We start from the raw sequence: 25,422 nt of genomic DNA, 5'->3' as shown, positions 1-25,422 counted from the left end.
GTGTATTTTTAATTGAAACTCATCAAGTAAAGGACCCTCTGAAGGGCTGCAACTATAAAGCTGTGGTGAGACGCAGATCAGGACAAGAGTGTTAACCCAGCTGTAAAGCTTTGAGGTTTTACCGGGAGGACTCAATCAACCGAGCTAGAAGAAGTTTAAAACCACCAGGATTTCTCTTATGGCCGATTTACACAAGACCATTGCATGACACACTACATGACACACTATGCGACGAGGATCTAATAAACTTTGGTACGACATCAAGTTTGATGCGTGCAGATTGTACGATGAATCACAGGCGATCACACGACGTACGTCAACATGCGAGGAGGAGGAGCAGGAGGAAGAAGACATGGATGCGGAGTGACGGGCCGTAGCAGCTGTCACACTGTTAGACAGTCATCCTAAATTTCTGGCATTTTCTCTCAGCTTGTCTTTGGTCACAAGATGCCGTGGAACCTGCCTCACAGTGCGACGTAAGACCACCGATTTAGAGCCACGACTAGAGATATCTCCACAATTCTCCTACGATGCTCGTCTTTCGTCTGCAACAGCCTTAAATCGCACAGTGTTAGAGATGAGCGAAACTACACAAAGACTTGATCGACGGGTGTAAAAAGTAAAGCGAGTGTATGTTCCTACAGTTGAAATGTTCCTGAGTTTGTAAAGACTTCTTTGAGGTTTTGTGTTATATAAAGAAGCCTCTTTGACGTGTAGCTCTGGGTGCCTGAATTTCATAGGGAACAAAAAAAGCATCCCCTTGTTTCTGGAGTGATGCTGGACCGGCTTTGATTGAAGCAGAGCAAAGACTGGAATTACCAGCAGAGCAGAGTGTCTGATAAGAAGAGAGCTGGCCATCCATCCTCCGAGGGAGAAGAGGCAGACCACCTTGGGTCAATACTTCCATTTCTGATTCCTCTCCCCTCTGTGGAAGCCGACAGAAGCTCAGCGAGAGAAGAGGAAACTTTGTTCTTTTTTTTCCTCTCCCTCCTGTTTTGTCAGATCACAGGCAGCTCCACCTCCACCCCGAGAGACACAATTACCTGCCTTGCCTGTTTCACCTCACCCTCTGCTCCTCCTCCACCTCCAGCACTTCACAGGCAAGTCAATCTGCCCCTGACTGTGTCCTGCCTCATCACACACAAACAACACGCTAAAGGTAGAGCGCCACACAACCGCACCGACGCAGCGCCAGCCTACGCCTCCTCCAGTTACAACTGCTGAACCGTGTCATCACCTGCAAAGTTGGTTCTTAAAGATAAAAAAGGCTGCACAGCATCTGGAAAGTCTGTCCATCTCGCTGGCTGTCCCGCAACCTCTTTCCAACTGAAAGCAGGTTTACAGAAATCCTGAAGGTGTAATGGAGGAAAAAAACTTGGCAAAGAAAATAAAAAGGTCTTTTGACACCATTAAGAGGAGGAGCTCCAGGCGGTAAAAACAGCCAGTTATAGAAAAGGCAGCTGGGAGTTTTTGACTGCAGATATGTTTGAAATCTCTGCCCCGAGTCGAGGATCTCCAGGCTAGGATTGAGGCACCGAGACCTCCCCTGGAAGACGAGCCCAGCGGCACCAGCAACACGGCCTCTCATCTCCCAACAGGAGTCATTATCGTCCACTGCTCTGCTGCAACCACAGATACCAAGCAGAGCACTTGGACAAAGGGCTATGACAGATGGCTGCTTCTCTGCCTACCGCAGGCAGGAAACTGTGCTTAGTTCTTGGATGCATTACACACAGACGGCAAACACAGGCCATTTTTCTGCGTGCTTTGTGAACAGCTTCAGCGCTAGCAGGATGTTTATTCTGCAGTGAAACAGTGAGTCAGTGTTTATCGCGGCCCACTCTGCTGCCAAACATTTATCAGACTTTGTTTAAGTGGCACAACGTTTATCAGCAAACAAAACAGAATCAATCCAAAGAAAAGAAACCCATAATTCATCAGGATGCTCCTTTATGAGCGCCACAAAAACATCACAGTCCAACTAAAGCTGGATCTTAGCAGATGTAAACCCTCTGAAGTGGTCTCTGTGCATTTTTCCACTTGATTTGAGCCCATTGATCACTGCACACAGCATGCTGTTGGTCTATATTTGGCCAGTTGACAGCATTTCTGGCTTTGTTTGACAGATCACATGATGCATTCAAGTGCTTTTTGTAAGGTGATAGACTGAGGATGTGTGGCAGATTCACTTGTGCTGTTAAGGATAAAATTGTATGAGGAGAGGAAATGATGGATGTTAAATTAGTAGCTTATTGTTATTGGGGCCATGATCAGAATAAACATCTTATTATCACATCTGATCTGATGACGGAGACGATGCACAAAGGTTCAAAGAGCATCCTTTTTCTTCTGTTAGCGTAGCTAAACAGAAACATTTCCCTCAGGCTTTGTTCAGGGTCAAGGTACGATCTGTGACTATTAATTCCTCCGCCGACACGTCGCTGTGATGTTTCTGTCTCCTTCTATCAAGCAGGAATGAAATGAAATCTCAGACCTCTTTATTACCAGACAGAATGCAATTTAAAACCATTTTCTCTGCAACCTACAAACATTTATTAAGGCAATAAAAGAGAGGAGCCCATTAGGGATGATTAAGATGATGATGATGCAGTGAAGCCATTAGCAGACGGCCCGGAAATAAAATCTAAATAACAGCGTGCTGAGAAAAAAAGAAGCGATTCAGATGGGGACAGGTCTCACAGCGGACTATGATTAAAAAACAGAAAAGGCTGTTGTTCTGGCCGGTCACTCGTCTCTTATCATACAAACGGAACTCTTAGTCCCGTCATCAGCCAGGAGTGTGTTCACCTCCCCCCTCTGCCTTCCTCGCCCCGTCGCCTGGGTTCCACTCTGTAAGCAGAGCTCATCTCTTCATGTTGCTGCCGGGCTTGGCAGCGTGGGCAGGATGGTGCCGCTGAGGGGACGGAGGACAGATGTGGCTTACATAATGATCAGCAAATCAGTTATCTCAGTGGCCCTAATCCTGCTACCATCCCCTGCATACGTCTACCCACAGGGCCGCTTCGCCGCGCTGCGCCAAGCTTCTGCAGTGCAGCGCCCGAGAGCCGGAGGCGCGCTGCTTCTTCCTGCCGCTGGTTAGGAAGAGCGAATCAATGCACTCAGCAGGGAGAGCTTTTACAGCTCCACTGGAAGGCAATTATCTACATTTGTCAGTGAGGGGACAATCAGGCCAGCGGATGATAGCTCGGGGTGCAGCGGTCCAATATGAGAGCGCGGTGTAAAACAAAGCAGGAAGAGGCAACACTTTGTGAGCCCGTAACACAACGACAGGCCGCCACAAACACGACAAGCACCCCCTCACCTGAGCAACAAAGAGGACGCACACCGGAAGCAGATTTAAGATTAAGTTGCACGTTTTCACATGTTCCACGGCCGCCTGAGCCACTCTTACATTTAACATCCGTCATTAAACACATTTAGAGGCCATCTGATGCAGGCTATCTGTGCAGAAACAGTGCAGCTGATTAATGGAGCTGTTTTCAGTGGACAAGTCTTTTCAAGTCTGTGAGGTGTCCACTGCATGTGGACTCTTCACATGCACAAATCAGCAATCACCAACCCAACCCTATAACCTAATGTCAGTAAACATCTTTGTTTACTCATTTCTGTGATGCTGAATAAAGCTGCTAGCTGCATATATATCTAACGTCAGCTAACGTCCATGCTAACTCGTGCTGTGAGGCTGTGACGTCAACAACTTTGATATCTAAACCCTGTCCTGTATACAGTGGTCACACAATAGACTTGGACAGTTCCTGTACCAGGCTGTAAACCTGCTTTAACATGGAGGTCTATGAGGATTGACTCACTTTTGAAGCCAGCTGTGAATGCCTTGTTAAATCATGGGTTACGGTTCCTTTGCTTGCTCTACTGTTACTTGGATAACTGTGGCAAATCTAGAGCTAATAAATGCAAACGAGCGCTGGCCTCGGTGCCCTTATCAGATCCAAAATCCATGTGGGGGTTGTGCCCCTAACTGGGGATTTGCCTCAGCCGCTTTGGTGACTCAGGATAACGCTGGCCCTCTGCGATGACATCTCATTCGAACAGCTGCCCTTTTAACTTCCGGCGGTACGTTCTGCGCCTGACAACTGCTGACGGGGGATCAGGGTTTGATTCCAAAAGGGGGAGGGAGCCTCATCCACGTCCTAGGAAGGCAGCAGGCATCTAAACGACCCGCTCCTCCTGACGACAAAATACAGCACAGGACTCTCGACTCGTTTGAAGCCTTGTAATTGGAATGAGTACACTTTAAATCCTTTCATGAGGATCCATTGGAGGGCAGGTCTGGTGCCAGAAGCTGTGGTGATTCCAGCTCTAATAGTATATCTTCACTCGCCTTCATTTCTCAGCCTGGGTGTCCCTGCTGCGACTGTCCATTAAGTCCAGCACACCGTGTGATACAAAAGAACCAACTGAGGGGCTAAACCTAAAAAAGTCTCCATGCAGAGCTGTTCCCCATCTCCTCAAACATCCACCCAACCACATATTAAAAGTACGCAGACTCCTCAGAGCAGTTTAAACTGCTGCCAGTACAATTAGAAACTTACTGACACTCCTGAGTCTCCTCAGCAGCAGCATGGTGGAATCTTATGACAGGAATGGAGGCGAGACGTTCGCAGCCTTATGACATATTCATCATGAGCTTAATTCACATGTGTCAGTCACACCAATTGCAAACTTCCACTAACACACAAGTGACTCACCAATTAGCTGTGTGTGTGTGTCAGATTTCCTAGAAGGCTTCCATGCAGCTCTAAAAATGTGACATTTATGGATTCCAGCAGCATCATACGCAACTATTTCAGCTAATTGCAGTGCGGGGAGGGAAAGCCTCCAAGGTGACGGCATATTATATTTAACAGTTTAACACAGAGCAGCTGCACAAAGGGACAATAGGTGAAACGCCATGATGCCTTCACAGTGAATTCCATTTAGCTCCCATTCTCTCAGCAGTGACCTTGATGATAAAAGAATCTGATGGGGACAAGAATGGTGGCGATGGCAAAGTCATCTATCACCCACAATGGGCTCAGCCTTTGACAGCCACTGAATTAAGGTTACCTTGTTCATGATGAGAGGACTATTCTCACACAAAGCTGACACCAAGCAGCTAAATTAGCATGTAGCAAAAACATGCTAACAGTGCAGGATCACACAATATATCATAACACTGGGACTTCCTGTTTCTCTTCATAAGGTTTGTATCCAGCCCTCTCCTGTCCATGCACGGACCAAGGCTTCCCTGTAAAATGTTCTCCAGCAGCTCCCAGGCCGCTCTGCTGTGCACGGACTTCTGCTTGTGTAAAGGCTTAGATTTACAAGACCACTTCCAGATGTTCTGTTGTTTGTTCTGACACATAAGCGGATAGTGAGAGTCTCATTCAATCCTCAGAGTCTTAAAGCACAGGCACACACATGCTTTAAAACACAGTTTCTGTTGGTACTTGAAAGCACCATTTGTGGGAAAAAAAGGTTCCACCAGGAAATCGATTAAATTATGACCACATGTTTAAAAAATCTCCAAAAATAAAGTTAAAGAAATTGATATTTCATTCATGTTTTGATATTTCTACATTGTGATCCTCTGCACACAGACGCGTGTGAGCTCCCTCTGACTGTAGCCATGATGGAGGTGTTTCCATATCTGTTACACTGCAGTGAACACTGAGCTGGGGATTCGGGGTGTTACTCTGCCTGGTTCCAGACGTTCAGCCTCACACATTATCAATGTGATCAATCAGTACAACCTACAGGAGAGCATCACTGAACAGCTATTGGTTGAATTGACTCTGTCTGACTGAACGTCCGAGCGGGAAAGATGTTAAATTATTTAAAAAAGCAAACAACAAACACGTAGTGATGCATTCACTGAACCAGCTGTTTGACTGACAGCGGTGCTGACACTAAACTGGACTTCTCCTCCATTACATCAGCTCATCCAAAAAAAACAACCCAACATTCATAGCTCATTCTTCCTCTCGCCCACTCGCACAGCTTGTATTTTCACGCATCGTCTTGTTCCTCTAATCAATGCCAACAAAAAAAAGGTAATTTCCTGTGATCCAAGATGGAGACAGCCATCTAATCCACATAAATTCTAACAGTGACATCACCTGCTGTTCCTGCGAGAGGCTTCTTGGTAAGAGACCCACGGTCTAGCAGAGCAAAAAATGCAGCAATTTCTCCAACACGTCAATCTTCAGACAGCTGTTCAGATGTGATGCTGTGGTGCTAGTGTGTGTTTTTTTTTTTTGCTGAAAAGTACTTTAAGACTAGAAAACGAGACCGGCTGCCTCAGTTCAAACCCTCCCTCTGAAGCTGTGAACTAAAGGAAACATCTATTGCGCCACGATGTGTCAAAAAAAATGAAAGGAGCACTTCACAGGGAGACGGGACGGCAGTAACCTGACGCTGGGAGAAGAAAGGCTTCATCCTGGAAACTCTGTGGTTTGAGTCACGACTGCGGGAACGTGGGCGAGGAAAAGTTGAACAAAGCTGCGCCGCAATCAGTAGCTGCTGACGTGCAGCCGAGGAAGCAGCTCCGCTCCTCATCACCATCTCTACGTTCATTCACACATCTCATTCTGAGGGCACCCGGCATGCAGTTACAGCACAGCACAGGCTCCAACACAGGCTTTTTATTAGCACGTTGAACTTCTGTGCTTTTAAATAATGACCCTCTAGCTAGTTTGATTGATAACTCTGGCTGCGAGTCTGCACTGTTTACTGACTGACTGGATGCTTCATTCTGCCGTTTGTCCGGACGTACCAGGAACTCTGGTTCAAATGTTCCACCAAGTGTACAGGAGAGTTATTATGCCGACAAAAAAACAGCAGAAGAAACATCAGAAAACAAAACAGAAGCAACAGAATAAGAGGAAGAGAAGAAAGAAGACAGAGGATGCAGCAGCAGAAGAAGAAGAATCAGGAGAACACACAGAGAGCGAAGAGGAGAGGACGAAGAATGTTAGGGCCAACAAAGTGAGGGATGTTCACGGCTCATGGTGTAACGTTAGCAGGCTGCTGACATCAACGTTCAGCCTGGACAACCTCAGCGGAGTGTGTGTGTGTGTTTTATACAGTCCTCCACAATTCTCCATTCTCCATGGTACCGAGGAGCATGTGAACGCACCACAACACTGCTCATTTAAAACAGAAGCAGCAGCCAGCCTCAGGTAAAATGCTTCATCTGCTCTGGATACTCACACTGGTCCTCCGTTCCAATGATGCTCGCCTGATTTAACTGCCATGCCTGCAGTTTGCCTTATCAACTCATCTCTACTGCTGTGCAGCCAGGCGACATGTTTAATAAAAAAAAAGAAAAGATCCTGCTTTGTGTTCTGTGCACACACACAGCTTCTTGTTTTAATCGTATATGCAGAGAGCAGAGCGCTGCAAGAAGACACAAGAATCTGTGCAGAAAAACTGCCTTTTCCCCCCGAGAGAGAGAGACAGCAGAGGTCAGGTGTGATGGACCGGCACACACACCGAGAGGGGGGAAATAAGAGAAACCTCCTCCCTGCTGGTATTTTAAAAGAACGTGAAGAAGATCCAGACAAAAAATAATAGTCACACTTTTCTGTTCTAAGAGTTAATCAGGAACCTTTGACAGCACCGGAGTCCAGCTGAGGAGCAACATTAGGCCCCGTTCACACTGGAGAAAGTCATTCCAGCTAGAGTAGGATTGAGCCCAGACAGCCTTTAAGCAGGATGCGTTCAGACCAATTTTCAAATCTGGCTAGCACACACTTGTGTCCGCACTCAATCCGGCTTCATCCAGCATGTTTGCTGTCCTCCAAACCACTAGGTGGCGCCTCGTAATATACAGAGTCCGTTCACGCTGCGGTAGGACCGCGTGTGCGTCATGCGGTGTTTTGTCCAGTGTCGCGCCCCTTGAACCGGAAGTAGCACGTCGCTAACCGGAAATAGCATGTCGCTAGCCAGATTCGCTTGCCACATTTGCGTTCACACCTGAGCCACATTTGAGCCAATCTGGCTAGATCCACCTCTCGTGGGTGGATCTAGCCAGATTGAAATCAAACTGGAGTATTAGGCCCCGTTCACACTGGGGAAAAAATGTGGCTTAAGCAGGATTTGGCCGCATCCAGATCAATCCAGATGTGTTTTTTTCCGAGTGTGAACACCTCCAATCCAGCTGAATCCAGTTTGATTTCAAGCCGGCTAGATCCACCCTCGAGAGGTGGATCTAGCAGGATTGGCTCAAATGTGGCTCAGGTGTGAACGCAAATGTGGCTAGTGAATCCGGCTTGCCACATTATTAGCCATATTACGAGGCGCCACCTAGTGGTTTGGAGGACAGCAAGCACGCTGGATGAAGCCGGATTGAGTGCGGACACAACTGTGTGCTAGCCAGATTTGAAAATAGGTCTGAACGCATCCAGCTTAAAGGCTGTCTGGGCTCAATCCTACTCTAGCTGGAATGACTTTCTCCAGTGTGAACGGGGCCTTAGTTAACTGTGTGACCTTTAGTTTCTCCTTCATCCTGATAACTAGCAGCTGATAATGAGGATTCAAAGTCTGCTCGCATGGTACAAACTCAGGGTAACAACTGCCCAGCTGAGACGACTGTAAGGGGACGTCCAGATACCGTAGTTTAGATTTTTTTTGTATGGGTACCTGGACCTACGCTTTGGTATCCAAAGGACACATTTTTGTGCACTTCACTGATCAAACTGATCACAGACAACAACAGTCTTATCAATCATGTATAGATTATTAATAAAGGACGGAAGCACAGCTGAACCTGCTGCTGCAGCGTCGCCTCATCCATTCTTCAACAAGAAGATTGGTCTGAAGTTTGATCTGACTACACAATGTTTTATTTCCCCCTCAGTGATCAGGGGGCGTGGCCTAATTCAAGATCAAACCATCCATCATTTGTTCAAATAATCTTTAAGTGTGTGATGTCCATGTGATCTTTTATTTTCGGCTCCTGAGCTTCCTTGACTCCTGGTCAGACTGCAGCCAGTGACAGCAGGCTGACGGGGAAACGTCTCTGACCAGATGTTGCATGACGGCCACACAACAAAACACACAACACAGCTAATAAATAAAATGGAATATACAAAAAGAAAAAGGTCCAAATCCTGGAATTACAGCAACAACATTATGCCTTTACAACGTCTCATGCAGACATATCACATCCCCCAGTGTGAACTTGTTGGTTATTGTGGGATCACTGCTGGCTGCAGCTGGACAGACTACAGCTCCACGAGCAATATGATCATATTATGAAGGGTTGGAACGGTTCACAAAGTCCACTGACAGGACTCACACACACAGACACACACACTAGGGTTGAGCAATATGTTGAATTTTTCCCATTGGCTACTTATTGGTTATTCCATCAATTGGCGACCGCGGAAACACTGGTGCACACTCACTGCAGACGTGCAAGTTAAGAAACATAGAAATGGCGTTTTGAAATCCACTCTGGGACCCGGTTTCATCCGTGTGGATAAAACACCTATATGATAAACAACTTTGCGGATACGCCTGCTCGTCTCCATGTGGACAGAGCTGGGTGTAATCAAATACATCACACAGAACAAAAGTGGATTCATCAGCCAACCCTTGTACAAACAGAGTGTTACTCTCTGAACCTGTGTCAGAGTGTGTGTGTGTGTGTGTGTGTGTGTGTGTGTGTGTGTGTGTGTGTGTGTGTGTGTGTGTGTGTGTGTGTGTGCGTAAAGCAGACTGACACTGAAAATAGTCCAAACCAAAAAATAAACCTTAATATACTCAACATTAGACATGGGAGTGTGTCTTCTTCTCTGCGAGGCTCAGCAGGAGCAGAGCTGCCCTTAAATTAGCATCCAGGGATTAACTTAATCATCTGAACATAAAAAAAAGGCGGCTTCATAACCCACGTGTCTGTAATTAAAAGCCTGACTCCTCGCTCTGTATCCACAGGCTGTCGGCTGCACCTGTCCCTCATTTGGCTCCTCGTGCTGATCTGGGCCAGCAGATCCCTGACAGGCATACAGAGCAGCTTCTGCACGCGCTCAGTCTGTGCCGCAGCCAGCAGCGAGTCAACGTCTGCCTTGTGCGAAGAACCTGGGGAGGAAACGCTCCCCAACAAAGTCAGCCTGTGAACAAACACCTCTTTTACCCGCTCACTCCCGAGCTGTGTCACCCCCCCTCCCCTCCCCTCTCAGCTCGGAGTGATAAAGTGCAGCGACTTAAGTCTGCAGCGAGGAACTCCACTTGTCTTTGCAAATGACTTTCACCCCTCAGCCTCCCTCGTTTCCAGAGGCTTAACACATTAAAGATAAAATCTCATTTCCCAGTCATGCAGCACAGCTAGCCTGCAGCTCAGAGTATCCGGGACCCACGCTAACAGCTCTCCTCCTGATCTGGATCTAAATAATCTCGTTTAAACTTGAGTTTCTTGAGTCTAAATTGTTACAGCTGGGATGGAATGAACACATCAACAACACACAACCTGCTGATCTGAGGCGTTGGCGTGCTGCTGCTGCTCCTGCTGTGGCCGTGTGGCCCTCACAGAAGCCAGATCCTTCAGTCATATTTGAACACACCCTCAAGTGGACACATGATGAACTGCAGTTACGTCACTTCCATGTTTCAGACATAGCAGCTTTGTTTAACTTTTATATTGACATATAAACTCTAGCTGAAAACCTAAAATATATTATTCAATATGAGAGATCTTAAGTAAATCAATTTAAGGCTTTTTCAACTTATGCCTTAAGCAAGAAATAAGACCAAAATACTACTTCCTAGTTAATTTAAATGTCAGCATAAAAGGTCAATAAAGCTGAGGCTGGTGGGTGGAGATAAAAAGCAGCTACATTCTTTATTACACAGGACTTTCTGCCTTAATATTTAAAATCATTTTAGGATTATTCAATTGTTTAACCAATAAAGCACAGCTACAACAAATACTATCATAAGAGACACAAACAACAAAGAACAAGGGTGAGGTTTGAGCAGCTAAAATGACAAACTAATCACTTATTCAACTGAGAACGAGAACTGAAGCAAAACAACTGCACTTCCTTAGGTAGCCACTAGAGGGCGGCTTCAAAAATGAGTCCATCAACATACATCTGCCTGCTCCACCTCTTTGCCAGTATTGGGATGAGTTTCTGACTTGCGTGCGGACAAGATGGCGGCGGCAGCAGCAGCAGCACACCCTCTGTCGGCTCCAGCCTTCACTTTTGCGGCTCTTAGGCTCACAACGACAACACTTAACTAAAAAAAAAACAACAGTGAGAAAAAAGGTCAACAGTTTGAAAATGGATGTAAATAACGATCACTAATTGCAAAGAAAACACAGACTACGGCAAGCACCGAAGGTCAAAAGTGAGTTTCAGCAACGCTCGCCACGTTCAAGAGCTCAGCAATTAACACTGATGCAGAGAGACACTGTTATTTTTCACTAAAAGCTAACACGCAGCTGTGTGCTGAACTCTTGTATAATGATGTCTCACAACAATTATCACAAACCATGTTAAATTGTCTTAATCCCGCTCTCACAGCCTCTCTAATTGCTCTTAACCTCACAGGATTCACAGAGCTGATGTGATTTCCCTAATTGCACAGAGCCTCCATTTCCTACACGTGTTTGCTGCCATATGAAGAAATCCACTGCAGCCTGAAATTACCTCCTTTTTCAATAACGTGGCAGGAGGAGGAGGAGGAGGAGGAGGAGGAGGACGCTGGTCCTGTGCTGTTCGTTTTAAAGTGAGGGCAGTCTGAATCCATTCGATTTCAATTTAGCTTCAGTGCACTTTGGATTCAGATTTCCTGTAGGCGCAGCCTGGAGGTTCCGCGGCGCCCTGAAATCACCGCTTGCTATTGGCATGAAACATCATTCCCTCTCCCCCACATAATGTCAATAGAGCAGAGAGGGAGGATTTTTCACAGGACCACGGGCTAAAACTGTTATTCAACTTTAATGTTTATCAGAATAGCAACAGCGAGGAAGCAGACAGCTAGCTGCAGGTCAAAGAGTTCGATGCTGCCGGAGACGATCACACCGGGGCATCAGAATCTGGGACATTTAGTCTTAGTTGGCCCACTTCCTGGAATCCAGCTAAAGAAAAATGTCAGATTCTTCTTTCTGCTTCAGCCGGCAAAGTAACAGCAGAAATACAACACATGCACAACGCTGGAAACATTAGCTTGTCTTACAGCCGACATCTTTTTGACTCTTTACATCATAGAGAAGGAAAGAATCATGGATCAGCCGTAAAGCCCGCTGAGCAGACAAATTCTCTTCTCGTCATGTGACTGCTGGACGAAGTCAAACATGGCGTCCTAGCTGCACGAAAAAGTGCAGCAGTGGCTCAGTGGTAGAGCAGGGTTGTCTAATAACTGGAAGGTCGGAAGTTCGACCCCAGCTCCTCCCTAGTCATCGTTGTGTGTCCTTGGGCAAGGCACTTTACCCTGCCTCCAGTGCTCTCACTGGTGTATGAATGCGTATGAATGAATCGGCGGTGGTCGGAGAGGCCGTAGGCGCACCTTTGCAGCCACGTCTCCGTCAGTCTCCCCCTGGGGAGCTGTGCCTATCACTGGTAGCTTACCACTGCCACTGAGTGAATGTGGTGTGAAAGAATAATGCATCTCAATGTAAGACCAATGCATTATTATTTCTTATTATTATTTCTGATTATTTTTAAGGAAAGTAGAATGTGTAAAAGGTTTGTTTGATTACATATCGCCAAAGATTTGCATTCCAGGACCGTCAGAGAAGAATTTAGATTACATTGTTTACCTTGTTTACTTGTCCTTGTTTCATCTTATTTACCTTATTTTTTATCTTAGTTTTAACTTATTTCATGTTAATTATTATACATTTCTATGTATTCACCAATCACTAAGGCAAATTCCTGGTAATGTGAATCCTCTTCACTTACATGGCAACAAACACGATTCTGAATTTGACCCGATTCTGATCAAAATATTTTGGTCATGTGATTGCTGGTCATATGCAAGTCAGTGTTTTTTTACTTTTTACAGAAACTTGGTCAAATGTTTTATTTTTGGTGAATTTTTATTAAGGAAAAAACTAAATATCAACTTTAAGCAGAATCTTGTCTCTCGTCAGTGTTTTTTGGTTAATTTCTGAACAAATTTTTGAGAGAAAGAGACGAATAGTTCTGTCTTTGCAAACCAACGTCAACACTCCCTCCATCGTCGAGCACCTCGGAACACCTCCTCACTGAATTCAAATGAATTTAATGTGGTAAATATTTCAAATGAATGGGCTCAAATTGAAATGATTCCATTAAAAGGCTTCACTGAAACGCATTATGTCTCCACACACTTGCATCCCCGTTGAAGCCAGCATCGTTTCTTCAAAGGGGTTTGAATAACGTTTGGAATAAAGCATCAAAGGTTTGTTTATTTCCCCCCTAAAAGGACAAATGTCAGACTTCCGATGTTTCCTGAGGCCCGTGGGAGGCCTGGAGGACAGAGGGGTCAAACAAATATCTGATTTGCATTGTGCCTGCAGGGGTAGGAACGCATCAAAAGCAGACAGCAGGGAATTCCAATCAAACCCAGCACTGGGGGTGTTTATTCAGAGAAGCAGGAATGAGGGATTTCTAATCTGCTTTCAGGTGGGATTTCTCCTCTTCCTCAGATGATCTGCATAAACGTCCTTGTTTACTTTGAGCTCGGCTCATTAATAAGAGCAGACTGTCGCAGGCTGACCTTCATCTGGCTGTAAAAAAGCAGTATATATGTGTGTGTGTGTGTGTCACAGAGTGTGTCAGAGGCGAAGTGCACAAGGTCCCGCCGTGATGAATGAACAGTAATCCAGCCTATAGTGTGTGGCTCATAAATGTAGCCTCCAGTGTACAGAAGCCGGTATGATTCTCATTCCTCTGTGACAGGGCCGTGAATCTCGGCCAACTTTCCTTCCAACAGTGCACTTTATCTTCTGGACTTTTATCAGAACTGATCGCATCCAGTTAAGCAGAAGGAATATCCAGCCCCCCCCCCCCAAACAAATGGAACCCGACCTCCAAAGAAAGTTTGGCCTGAAAGCCTTTGTTTACCTGCTCAGGCTGCGCCTCGGTTATCTGAACGACTGAACTATTTATCATGCAGTCAAAGTGCCGAACACCCGGACAAACTTCTGCATTATCACAGCAAAGATTAACGATCAATAAACTGCTTTTATTGGTTTTGCTGAGGCTCTGGAGGAGATGTTTGGACTCCCTGTGGGAGGCTACAACCACCACCACCACCACCACCATGTTGGCAACATCTGACTCCACCTAAACCTAATCCAAAAACAAGCAAAGAGGTGGGTGAGCAGCACGTGCACGCTGTGAGTCAGCACCCACAAAGAGGTCTGGCCCATAATTATACAACATTAAAGTCCTTAAAGGGATTACATACAAAGATTGTGCAAATGTCATAAGACGCAGCTTCCTCAGCAGAGACTAGTTGACTTAACCCTTCAAAAACGGAGCTGACAGAAATTGACATGCGCTGTTCAAACTACCGCAGCTCTGCTTATGTTCTATTGAAAAAATCTCAACGGTTTCTGAAAGCTGAGAAACGGCTCTTTCGATCTATTACATTCATTACGGTAATGACCACATTGCAAAATATTGTAAAATAATTAATACAAAGAACATTTTCTGTTCCGTTAAAAAAAGAAGGCGAATTGTTTCAATTACAGTAGTGAAAGGGTTAAACATGGAGGTCTGGACTGACTCACTTTTGAAGCCAGCCCCTAGAGGCTGCAAGGGGAACTGCAGTGTTTGGGTTTCATAAAGAAGAACGTGACTGAAAGACTATCCGATGTAGCTGGACTCCTTTTGGTCCCCCTTCATCGGTTTTTAAACTAGTAGAGCTGAAGTTTCTGACACTTCACATCCTCATGAATACGCAGCACATTCAGTCAAGAATCACTTGACTCCATCTGATCTTGGGACCATAACTCCCCGATCATCTGCTCTGGACCGCATCCTGAGGAGATGCTGCTTCACATTCGCCTTTTGTGGTCCTGTTGAGTCCATCAGGTGGTTAACAGGGCAGCCGCACCGCTTCTAGTTCTACCTGCTGCTTTCATCTTCTGTGACCTCCACTTAACCCGAGCTGCTGGAGCAGGAAGGAGGAGGCCGAGCCACCTCTGCTTCAACAGGCTCCTTTAATAAGAGGCAGGACGTGCAAATTACCTTAATGTCAGCGTGACGGCGGGGGAGCTCCGAGCCAGCTCCTGCTACCAAATACTCATTCAGGAGCCGGTGGAATGATTACAGTTTACACCATGTGACGCAGAAGATGGAGCCACTGGAGGAACCTGCCGGTCCGCATGTGAGGTGGGGCCGGAGGCGGAGAGGTGAGTCTGTGTTTGTGGCCTCCTCCGTTATCGGCCCGTGGTTTTCTTATCACGCCGCCTGAGAGGCTGACAGCTGTTATCACAGTCTGCTGGTATAAAACAGGCTCTCCCTGCTGGCAGAAGTCCTCTAATCCCTATTCATAACATCTCGTGGTCATTTAAGATATCAAACACAAACCGGAGCCAGGGAAAAGTAATCCATGGAGGAGATCTGTGCAGAATGAGCCGGCTTTATCATTTCCACAATTCAGCCTGCAAATTAGCCGCGTGGACGCCGATAACGAGACGCCGCCGCGGACGATTGATGGAGATTTATCAGCGATCAATCAATCAAAAATACAATAAACTGAAAATAATTGTTTACAAAGACATTATAGAGATTTATACTCCTTAATGATAAAAGGTGCGACTGCAAACTTTTCTAGATCTGGACAAACGGCGCCATCACACACAGACACAGACACACACACAGACACAGACACACACACACACACACACATACACTGTATAAAAGCCTCCTTTCAGCAGATTTTCTGCCTTTTTCTGCCAAACTGGGTCTGATTCCATGAGGTCTTTCAATTTTCTACCTCTCAACAAAATGGAAGCCAAAAAACTTCTTATGAAGTTATACCCCCTCTACAACCCGAGCCCTTCGACAGACAGATGTGATTATTTGCACTTTTTTACTCATCACGTCAGCTGCAGAAAGCTGCCGCTCAGACAGATACTCTCTGAACGCTGGTCATGTGACTGCTGCTCACGTCATGGCTTCCTGCTGCTGAGCAGAACAGAACTCTTTGTTTTACTGACTCTTGTCTGTAAACATGTTATTTTTTGGAGATTTCTGATTGTAATGAAATATCATGATTGTAAACTTAAGACCAAAACACCAGGCACAAGCTCATAATTGAATAAATAAATAACTATTTAATTATTGCCTTTTCACAGGACAAATAATAAATATAAACTGAAATGTAAAATATAAAGTCCTAAATGACCTAAATATCTAATATATAAATACATTAGTACATTAAAGTGACTAAAAACAACTTCAAAAATAAGTAATTAATTAAACCTGAAAAATATTATTATCCATTAACTCGCTTTGTCCTGCAATATTGTATTAATTGATTAATTTAATAATTAAACTACAATTACAATTTAATGTAATAATAATTTAAGAATTTAATAAATATTTATTCAAAACAAAAAATGTCTCTATAGCCCTATGTAATAATGAAATAAAAAATAATTAACATATTAATTAATAAAAGAAAAATAAAATAAATCTAGTTAAAAGTGCAAAAAAATAAAATAAATAAATAAAATAAAATAAAAAAATGAGATATATAGATAGATCTATATACAGTATAGAATATACTGAGGTGATTCATCCCAGATTTCCCTGAGGGACCTTCCCAAAGGGATTAATAAAGTATATTCTATTCTATCAAATTAAATATTGAAATTAAATAAATCTATCAGTTAAAGAAAAAAACATTTTATCTGAGTTAATCAATATAAGAACTGATCCAGTCCAAATATGATTAAAACACTGAGTGTCCTCACAGCTCCACGCAGACTCTGTGTCCCTTTAACTTTCACGCTGACACGATGACCGCATGAGGCTCGGTGCGCGCTCCACGCACGCTGCGCGCAGCCGCCCGTCAACCTGTGAACGCAGCACTGACAACTTCCTGAAGTCCGTGTGGGAAGTTCGGAGCGACACTTAGCTCCGGGTTAGCTCCGGGTTAGCTCCGGGTTAGCTACGTGGCTGCCTGTGCGTCCTGGCCGCGTTAACCAGTGACCTGCCGCGCGGACACGGTGCTAACACACGGTCTGAATCACACACACACACACACACACACCGAGCGTGGGAATGTGGCTGCGCAGAGTGTGCAGACATTCAACAGCACATCCAAACTAAGTCTTCCTCACGGTTACCGTCACACACCGCCACACAGCCGACTAACACCCAGGCTACACACACACGGCCCAGCCTCCTCTCTTACCTGCACCGGAGGGATGCCGCCCGGACCGTCCACCGTGTCGGGCGAGTTGTCGAAGACTCGGTCCCTGTACAGAGACCACAGTCCGACGTTGGGGAGGAAGAGGAGAGCCGCCACCAGCAGCCCTGCGAGCTGCAGCAGCCTCTTCTCCTTCCGCCTCATCTCTCCGGCAGAAAGCGAGTGGAAAGAAGCGGCGGCGCAAACTGGAGAGAAGCCGAACCTCCGCTTTCCCGAGCGGAGACAACTTTCACTGTGACTGTGGGGACGGAGACCGGCGCTGTGACGCTGCTGCTGCTGCTGCTGCGGCTGCGAGCTCCGCCGCTAGGGGGCGCAGAGAGGCATCACAACCAGAGGAGGAGGAGGAGGAGGAGGAAGAAGAGGAGGAAGAGGAGGATACAGGGTGTTTTTTAAAGGATGTTTGCCGCTGTTGAACATGAATGACGCCTCTCCTGTGTGTAATCACAGCTGCAGAGTGAAACTACGTCTGCACGAAGTTTAGCTGACCGAGTGACGACATGTGCTGCGTTCAAACGCACCTCGGAAAAAAGACGAACGCAGGTTTCCAGGCGGGTAGACTTCTAGAAAAAAAGTTTTTATATAAAAAAAATGTTTGCACTTTAATTTATTGATACCTATGTGCTATATCAGCCAAAATAATAATAATAAAAATAATAATAAATAATTTCAACAATGCAGAAATAAAAGTGTACACTACACTAGTACAAACATAACACAACGTAAATAAAATGACAAACACAGAAGAGAAAATTAATGAATTTAATCTAATTAGAAAAAGATCCATTTTAACTCTTTGACATTGATGACCTGGATCAATAAGAGTCTTCGCAGACATAATGTAATAGAACTTTATAAAAACATAGGACGAGGTAAAAGAACAAAAGATTTAGTGTTTAGTGTATTAATCAGTTGCTTCTTATGATCTGAAACATTAATAATTGGAAAGACGTTTGATGACAGAAATGGACATACATCATTAATCTAGAGGTGGATGAACTGTCTAGTAAAAAATAATGAGGGGAAGCTTCACGTAAGAGTTTAGTGTGTTTAAAATAATAATGATATGAGTCATAAGTCAGGACTTTCTGAGTCAGCAGGTCTGGACTCGGCCGACCTCCGCTGTGATATTTGGAGGCAGAGTTACTGCCTTTGCATGACAATGTCTCGGTGAATTTGACCTTTGACCTCTCGGGCGACATCTTGTCATAATTATGGTATTAAAAAAAAAATTCCAACGCTATGGCCGCACACTGACCTTTGACCCCTGAGCACCAAATTAAAATCAGTTCATTCTCGAGTGAACAACAGTGTCAAATTTGACTGATGCATTGTTCAGATGTGGCATCATTAAGTGACGCTTCATGCTGAGCGGCCCGTTAACGGCTTGGCGTCTCCTCCCTTTTACGTACATCTCCTTTTAAAATCTTCTGCTGTAATTCCTGCTGCATCTGTCAGTGCTGAGATATTTCACATTTCTTTGGGTTTCCGATCCTCCACCCATCACTGTCAGTCAGTGGTGAAAGAAAAGAAGCTGATTACATCTCTGATGAAAGTCCAAGCAGACGCCACACCCGCTGTTCAAAACACGAAACAACCCGTCTGACCGTTGGGTTACGAAACGGTAAACACTGAGCTCTGTCTACATCTTAGGGAGGAGGAGGTGGAACAGCTGGAGCCGTGACCTGGTGGAGGAGAGCTCTTCCCATAGCTGGCACAGAGATCAGTGTGGTCGGCCACCTTGATGCAGACCTGACGGATTTGGAGAGTTGAGATTTGTTCTTGGAGGACCCCAGACTTTCATCTGTGCTGGAGAAATGTCCACAAATATGGCGGATCGTCTCTTGACCCAGCGAGCCGACAGCTTCTTCAATTAGAGGTGAATTCAGCGCCTGGCTGGAAGGAGTGTCCGCTCTCTAGTGATCAGGGTCGTACAAAATTCAGAATGACCCCCAAATTCCACTTCAATTCTTGCATTTGAATTGAGATTGAAAACAGGAAGTGGAACTCAAATTCAAATTGCAGGAAGTAGAAATTGAATTCAAATGGAAACAAATCAACAAACTCTATGATCATTAAAGTTGTAATCACTTTTAAATTTTAAATTTCCCAGAGTACCTTGCTGTATCCAAGTCTTCGAAATGGTTCTCCAAACATTTAGTCCAGACCTGGGTAAAGTGGACCTGTCCAGTCTGCAAACCACCATCCACCTAAAAATGAACAAAGGCAGCAACAGTCAGCTGTCGATCACTGGTAACATCTTCCCAACCCCACCCGTCTCTCCCCCACTGCAGTATGATGTGATCTGGATCCAGACCTCCTCCTTCTTGTCTTGGTCCAGTTGTGTTGGTCTGTGTTTGTACCATAAGGGAAAACCTTAGACTTTGATTTCAGGTCCGTGGATGTGAGGCATCCTTAATCCACAGTAGCCGCTGAGATAATAACGTCGGGCGTCAGCTCCCTCATCCCTAAAGCCTTTTCAGTTGCTTCATCACCTCCACTCTGCAAATGTTTTGCAATCGCACTCGACTGGATTACACATGGAGACATGTTTCTGCAGCCGCTGGCTTTTTATTTACCTGACCCATCACAGCATTGTCTGCTTAAGTGAACTGATGCTTGCTAATCGTTTATCAAGAGGGACTCGATGCCAGAATGAAGACAGCTAATGGGTTTCAGCTCGCAGTAGTCAATCATTGCTCCGCCACTCGGGGGGGGAGGGGGTAATGGCGTGCTAACAGGACGCTCTGAACTTGATGCTCTGCAAAATAAGCTTGTTTTTTTTTTTCACGCCAAACCAATGACACAAACGAGGACGACTTAGAAACTGATGCTCCATCCACGTAAATCCACCACACTCAGAGGTTGCAGGGTTCATCCATAATTCATGCAGGAGGACGCTGAACAGATTGAATTGTCACAACTCCAGCTGGAGGAGCAGGACGGAGCGAGCCGCCATCTCTCTCTGAGAGTCTGACAGCGGGAATAGAGAGAGAGTGGGATTAGCGCGAGGGCAATTCCAACACATCCAGTCCGCTAATGTGGCTAATCTTCACCCACAGTGACCCCCCCCTTAATGTCTGCATGTCAAATGTGAGTTTTAATACAGGCCCGAGATACAAGCAGCTGGTTTATGATACTCAGATTAGGGAGAATTAAAGTGAGAGGATGAATTCCAGAGTTCAATGATGTTATCAGGCAGGAACATGTGTCTCTGGGGAGATTTAATTAAATAATACAACAATTATTTATGCTCAAAAATCAAAATGCCAGGCTGAAACTGGATTAATAACTGCACTGCACTGTGAGTTTGGGACATTCATTATGTTATGGAACATTACAGAAGACCCAGCCAGCCGGCCTCTGTAGTTTTAGAGATGATGCTAACAGGTTTTATAGCTGCAGGAAGTGTCATTAATCTGCTGTGTGTATTATGAAGAGCCTAAAAATCTATCACCAGACTGTAAAGACATAACGGCTCTGACGTATAAATATTGTTGTAGATATATCTGTCAAAGCAACACCACAGAAGCTAAGCTAACAGTTTATCATGTCAGCAACATGAGCTGGTCTCATATTCACTCTTGTTCGGTCACTTTGTTCTCTTTGTTTCCTCAGACAGACCTCCATCTTACAAGCCTGCCTTTGAGCAGTCATAGGCCCCGTTCACACTGGAGAAAGTCAGTCCAGCTACAGTAGGATTGAATCCAGATCGCTGTTCAGACCTATTTTCAAATCTGGCTATCACACACACGTGTGTCTTAACCCGGCTTGTTTGTTGTCCTCCAAACCGCTAGGTGGCGCCTCATAATATACAGAGTCCGTTCAGGCCGCGGTAGGACCACATGCAGGCATGCGTTGTGCGTTTGTTTCATTTTTTCGGTTCTGAAAGCAGTTTATTCCTTTGTAGCCCTGTGGAAAATAAACTCGGGGCAAAGCTGTCGTAGTTCGACGGTTGTTTACATAGGTTTTTGTACGCGAACCGGACACTGTCTCTGTGAACCTTAAGTATGACATATCCAGATATGTATATAGTATGACGTATATCCAGATACGGCCCGAATCGCGCTGTAGCCGGATTGATGTCCCCAGTGTGAACGGGGTCTCAAGCTGGATCCATACTCCACGAGAACAGAGAACTCCCTCCCCCCTGCAGACGTTACGCCCACAAAATGATGTCATTTTTTCTCTCGGACCGCCCGTTGTGCAGCGATCTCGGACACATGGCCCGGGCAGAACTTTTTCTCTCAAGGCTGTGCGTCAACCATGCTGTGATTGGTCGGAATTTATTGTGGGCGTGATGAATGTGTTGAAGCCAAGAGCTTCTTCAGGGCAGAACACACAGACAGAAGGAGGAAGCACAGCGACGATGGACAGTTTAGATGAGCAGCTGGCAAACAGCTGCTGGAAGGAGAAACACGGCGCACAGAGGAGAGAGTCCGTCCACAAGGTGGCAATAAAAACTAATCCCAGTATTGATCATGGCGTTACAGTGGCTCGCGCACATTAAACACCGGGAGACGGGATGTATTGTTGCAGACAGTCCTCCACACGTTCACAGAGTTAAACTCACACAGACCAGAGGTCTGCTGCAGTCAGCTGCACTGATCTTCTATCTGTTGTCAGCTGTGCGCCCTCTTCCCTGAACATTATCAGCTCGTTAGGCCAGGTAACCACGACCTTGCTCACAATTTGCAACACAACTGCATTGTCAACCTTTTGTGTGTGATGTGCGCTGCGTAGGAGGGCCGTATGAGGAGTTCTGCACACACACATCTCGCGGAGTATGGTACCTCCGTGCCGAAAAGAACTTTTTTTTTTTACTCTTACCACCTGTGGAGCGAGTTCTCTGTTCTCGTGGAGTATGGAACAGCCTTCAGTGACGTACGCCTGCTGTTTCATGTTGCATCAACTCTGCTTCAGTGGCTTCTCCTCACTGGTGGATCAACTCTTTTTTTAGCTGTTTCTCATGTTTTCTTTACTTTGATGCTGCAGTTTTAATTACTTTTTACCCACAGTTTTAGCACAGCACAGTAGCTACCTACATTTAATTTAATTTCTTATTTTAATTGAAACAATCTCATTCTTCTCGTGTGTCATTGAATTGCATTCTTGACCTTCATACAGATTTCATTTGACTTTTACTGTCCCAACATCTGTTTATAATCCTATTAAAGCTATCCCTGAAGGCTTGTACACTGATGCTCACCTTGCCATTAAACCCGTACTGAACACACACTCCTGCTCCGTGCGGGTGACTGAACATGTGTTACATGTTTCACTCTGCTCGGCGAGGACTCGGCTCTCTCCTGCCGTCAAACCAATCAATGATAAGTGCGTGATGGACAGCTGCACTGCAGTAAAATGTAAAGCGAGTGTCTGACACAGCATGCTAAGCGTGTTCCTGAGTGAGAAGCAGCCACTGAAAGTTTGATGTTTGTTTCTTCAACTTGTTGAAATGTTTTTATTTTCCTGGGAGAAGTTAAACTTTTTCTTTTGTGTGCTTCGCTGGTGACATTCTGTACTTTTCATAGAAAAACTGCCCACACTCTGACAAAACAATGTGCGAACAGGAAAGAGAAGTGGAGTGTCGACACAGCCCACACTGTCAGAGACAGTTCAGTGATTTCATTTAAATGGGTGAGCAGTAAACCGGAACAAACAGGTTACTGAGTGACAGCAGCAGAACAACATAAAGGACGAGACGATCTGATAAGCAGCTCCTGAAAGGTGGCAGGTTTCCTGTGCGTGATACCCCGGACTGGGCGGAAATACTGAAAAACACCAGGTGAGGATGAGGAGTGACAGCAGGGACAGGGCCGAGGAAGAGTAAAACCTAATTGTTCCACGTTCATTCCTTGTTGTTGGTGCATGTTTGCACCTAAAAAAATCCACAAAATGATAAGATCAATTCTTATTATCATCACGTATGTAGTGCCCTCTTGTGGTCATATATGAGACGTGACGTTTGGGAGCAATTCGCCACTGGCGGAGAAGCTTGTTGCAGATGGGCGGAGCTTAGCTTGTAACAATGAAAAATGTGAATAAACTTTGTTCACACAGGTGTTATTTATCCAATATTGGAAAGAATGTGCTATTGATCAGGGCCACATCGACTACCATACAGGAAGCATGTTGAAGCATCTTCCGACACACTCAGGGAGGTAACGATAATTTAGACAATAGGACTATAAGACGGGGTCGACTGCTGAGTAAAGCCTCCAACACACTGTGCGATTTTGGGGAAGTGTGTGTTTAACACCATCTCACACAGTACGAATAAAACGCATGCGATGTCAAGTCAAAGCTCACGGTGTACGTGCTCTCACACTGCTGCTACGTCACTGCTCACACTACACGCGACTTCAGGTGCTCAGGTGATCACACTGAACCGGAAATTAAACACGTCTAACCTGGAGCTGTTGCCGTTTCAAAGAAAAGGTCAAAGTCAGTCAGAGTTCGTGCTGCGTGTTGCTGCCTCAGCTCATCAAACATAGCCTCCATCACCTCTGTCCAACAGCGTGTGGCCGCCGCCATGTTTGTGATCATCTGAAACAATTTCCTGTAGGTGCAGTGACGTCGAGCGTGTTCGGCCAACGCATGCGCAGTGGGGGGAAAAACACAGACTTTGGGCGGCATCTCTGCTTAAACTGTGCGACACTGTCAGAAATTCAACCGATAATCTGATCACCGTTTGTGTGACGTTAACCGCCTCTCATGAGGCCCAGTACACTGCGCGATCAAAGATGCACGACAAAGCTGAAATTCGACCCAAAAAAAATCGTACGACTCAAAGTTCGGGTCAAAATCGGACCAAAACGCACAGTGTATGCCCGGCTTCATCTGCCCAGGGCTGCTATAGATATTTAACCGTTTGCAGTTTCACAGCCTCAACAAACCAGTTTTTTACTAACATCAAATGTGAAATTTGAGACAGAGCGAGAGAGAGAAAGGGCCGGGCTGGATTCTTGGCTTCCACACAAAGATTGTGGCACAAGACGGCTTTGTTGAAGATGACTCAGTCCTCATGTGCAAACATGAAAAGTTCCTTTTTAGCAATATGCCACATTTATCCCTCTAAGTGCTAATTGTTGTCTGTGACTCCTTGATGTACAATCTCTAATAGTGCCTGTTGCCCACATGTGCTACCCTGCAGCCACCTGTCCATTAAAGCCACATAATCTGCTGGATATTGATGCAATAAAGAGGCCTCGGGAGAAGCGGCTGATTAGATTGGAACATCTGCTCCGTGTACCCAGCTTGGCGTGAACACTGTCCTCAGAATGTAACTCAGCAGGAGCTTCAGAAGGTGGAGGTCTCAGAGCCACTGTGGTGGAGCCTGTTTCATATTAGGCTCTCATGGTGAACGTTGGTTTTTAAAGAAACATGTTTGTTTTTGTCTCTGTGTCCAGGTCCAAAGATGTTTGGAGCTAAGTTGCTGTGTTCAGATATTGATCGATTATTTCCTGCAGTGACATCAGATTCAGTCTGAAATTCCCACTCTGGTGCTCCTGCTCTCGACCCATTCCACACACAACATGAACACTCCTTTTGTTCAGCTTCCACCTACTCAGATGACATGTGCTCACTTGATAGCAACCACTTTAGTTTAGACATATAAAGAAACAAGAAACAAAAACGTTCCCAACACATTTCTGCACGGTGGCAGAAGCGATGAAAAGAAAAACACCACAAAAAAGTGTTGTTCAGGCAACAAGATTTCCTGGGTGAAAGGTCGCTGTGCCCTTCACCATGTGAGGACAACCTGATAAAAGACTCACAAGCACGACTCCATGCACTGCTGCATGGTCTGCAGTCTCTACTGACAACTCCTTAACCGCAGACAGAGGGAGCTCACAGACGAAAGTGAAGAACACAAAGTCAAGAAAACTAAGACACTATGAAAAACAAATAGCTGGCACAAAGACAGGCTGGCACAGGGGACACAGGGACTAAATACAGGTGAAGCACATCAGGGGCCTGGCAGGACACACACAAAGGCAGGAAGTGATGATAGGTGAGTGACAAAAT

At 45.4% G+C, this 25,422-nt stretch overlaps 1 protein-coding gene across 1 annotated transcript in view; it reads right to left on the bottom strand.

Annotated features, from left to right (window-relative positions):
• Positions 1-17,815, bottom strand: part of LOC114445785 (polypeptide N-acetylgalactosaminyltransferase 10-like) — a 67,316-nt gene extending 49,501 nt beyond the window's left edge. The window contains exon 1 of the mRNA XM_028420996.1: positions 17,380-17,815. Within this exon, the coding sequence (XP_028276797.1) occupies positions 17,380-17,538 (159 nt within the window). The 5' untranslated portion in view covers positions 17,539-17,815. The remainder of the gene's footprint in view (positions 1-17,379) is intronic.
• Positions 17,816-25,422: the final 7,607 nt, after the last annotated feature.

This window comes from Parambassis ranga, chromosome 14 (assembly GCF_900634625.1).
Source record: "Parambassis ranga chromosome 14, fParRan2.1, whole genome shotgun sequence".
Classification (NCBI taxonomy): Eukaryota; Metazoa; Chordata; class Actinopteri; family Ambassidae; genus Parambassis; species Parambassis ranga.
Note: the sequence above shows the minus strand (reverse complement) of the source record. Positions and strands in the feature narration are given on the sequence as shown.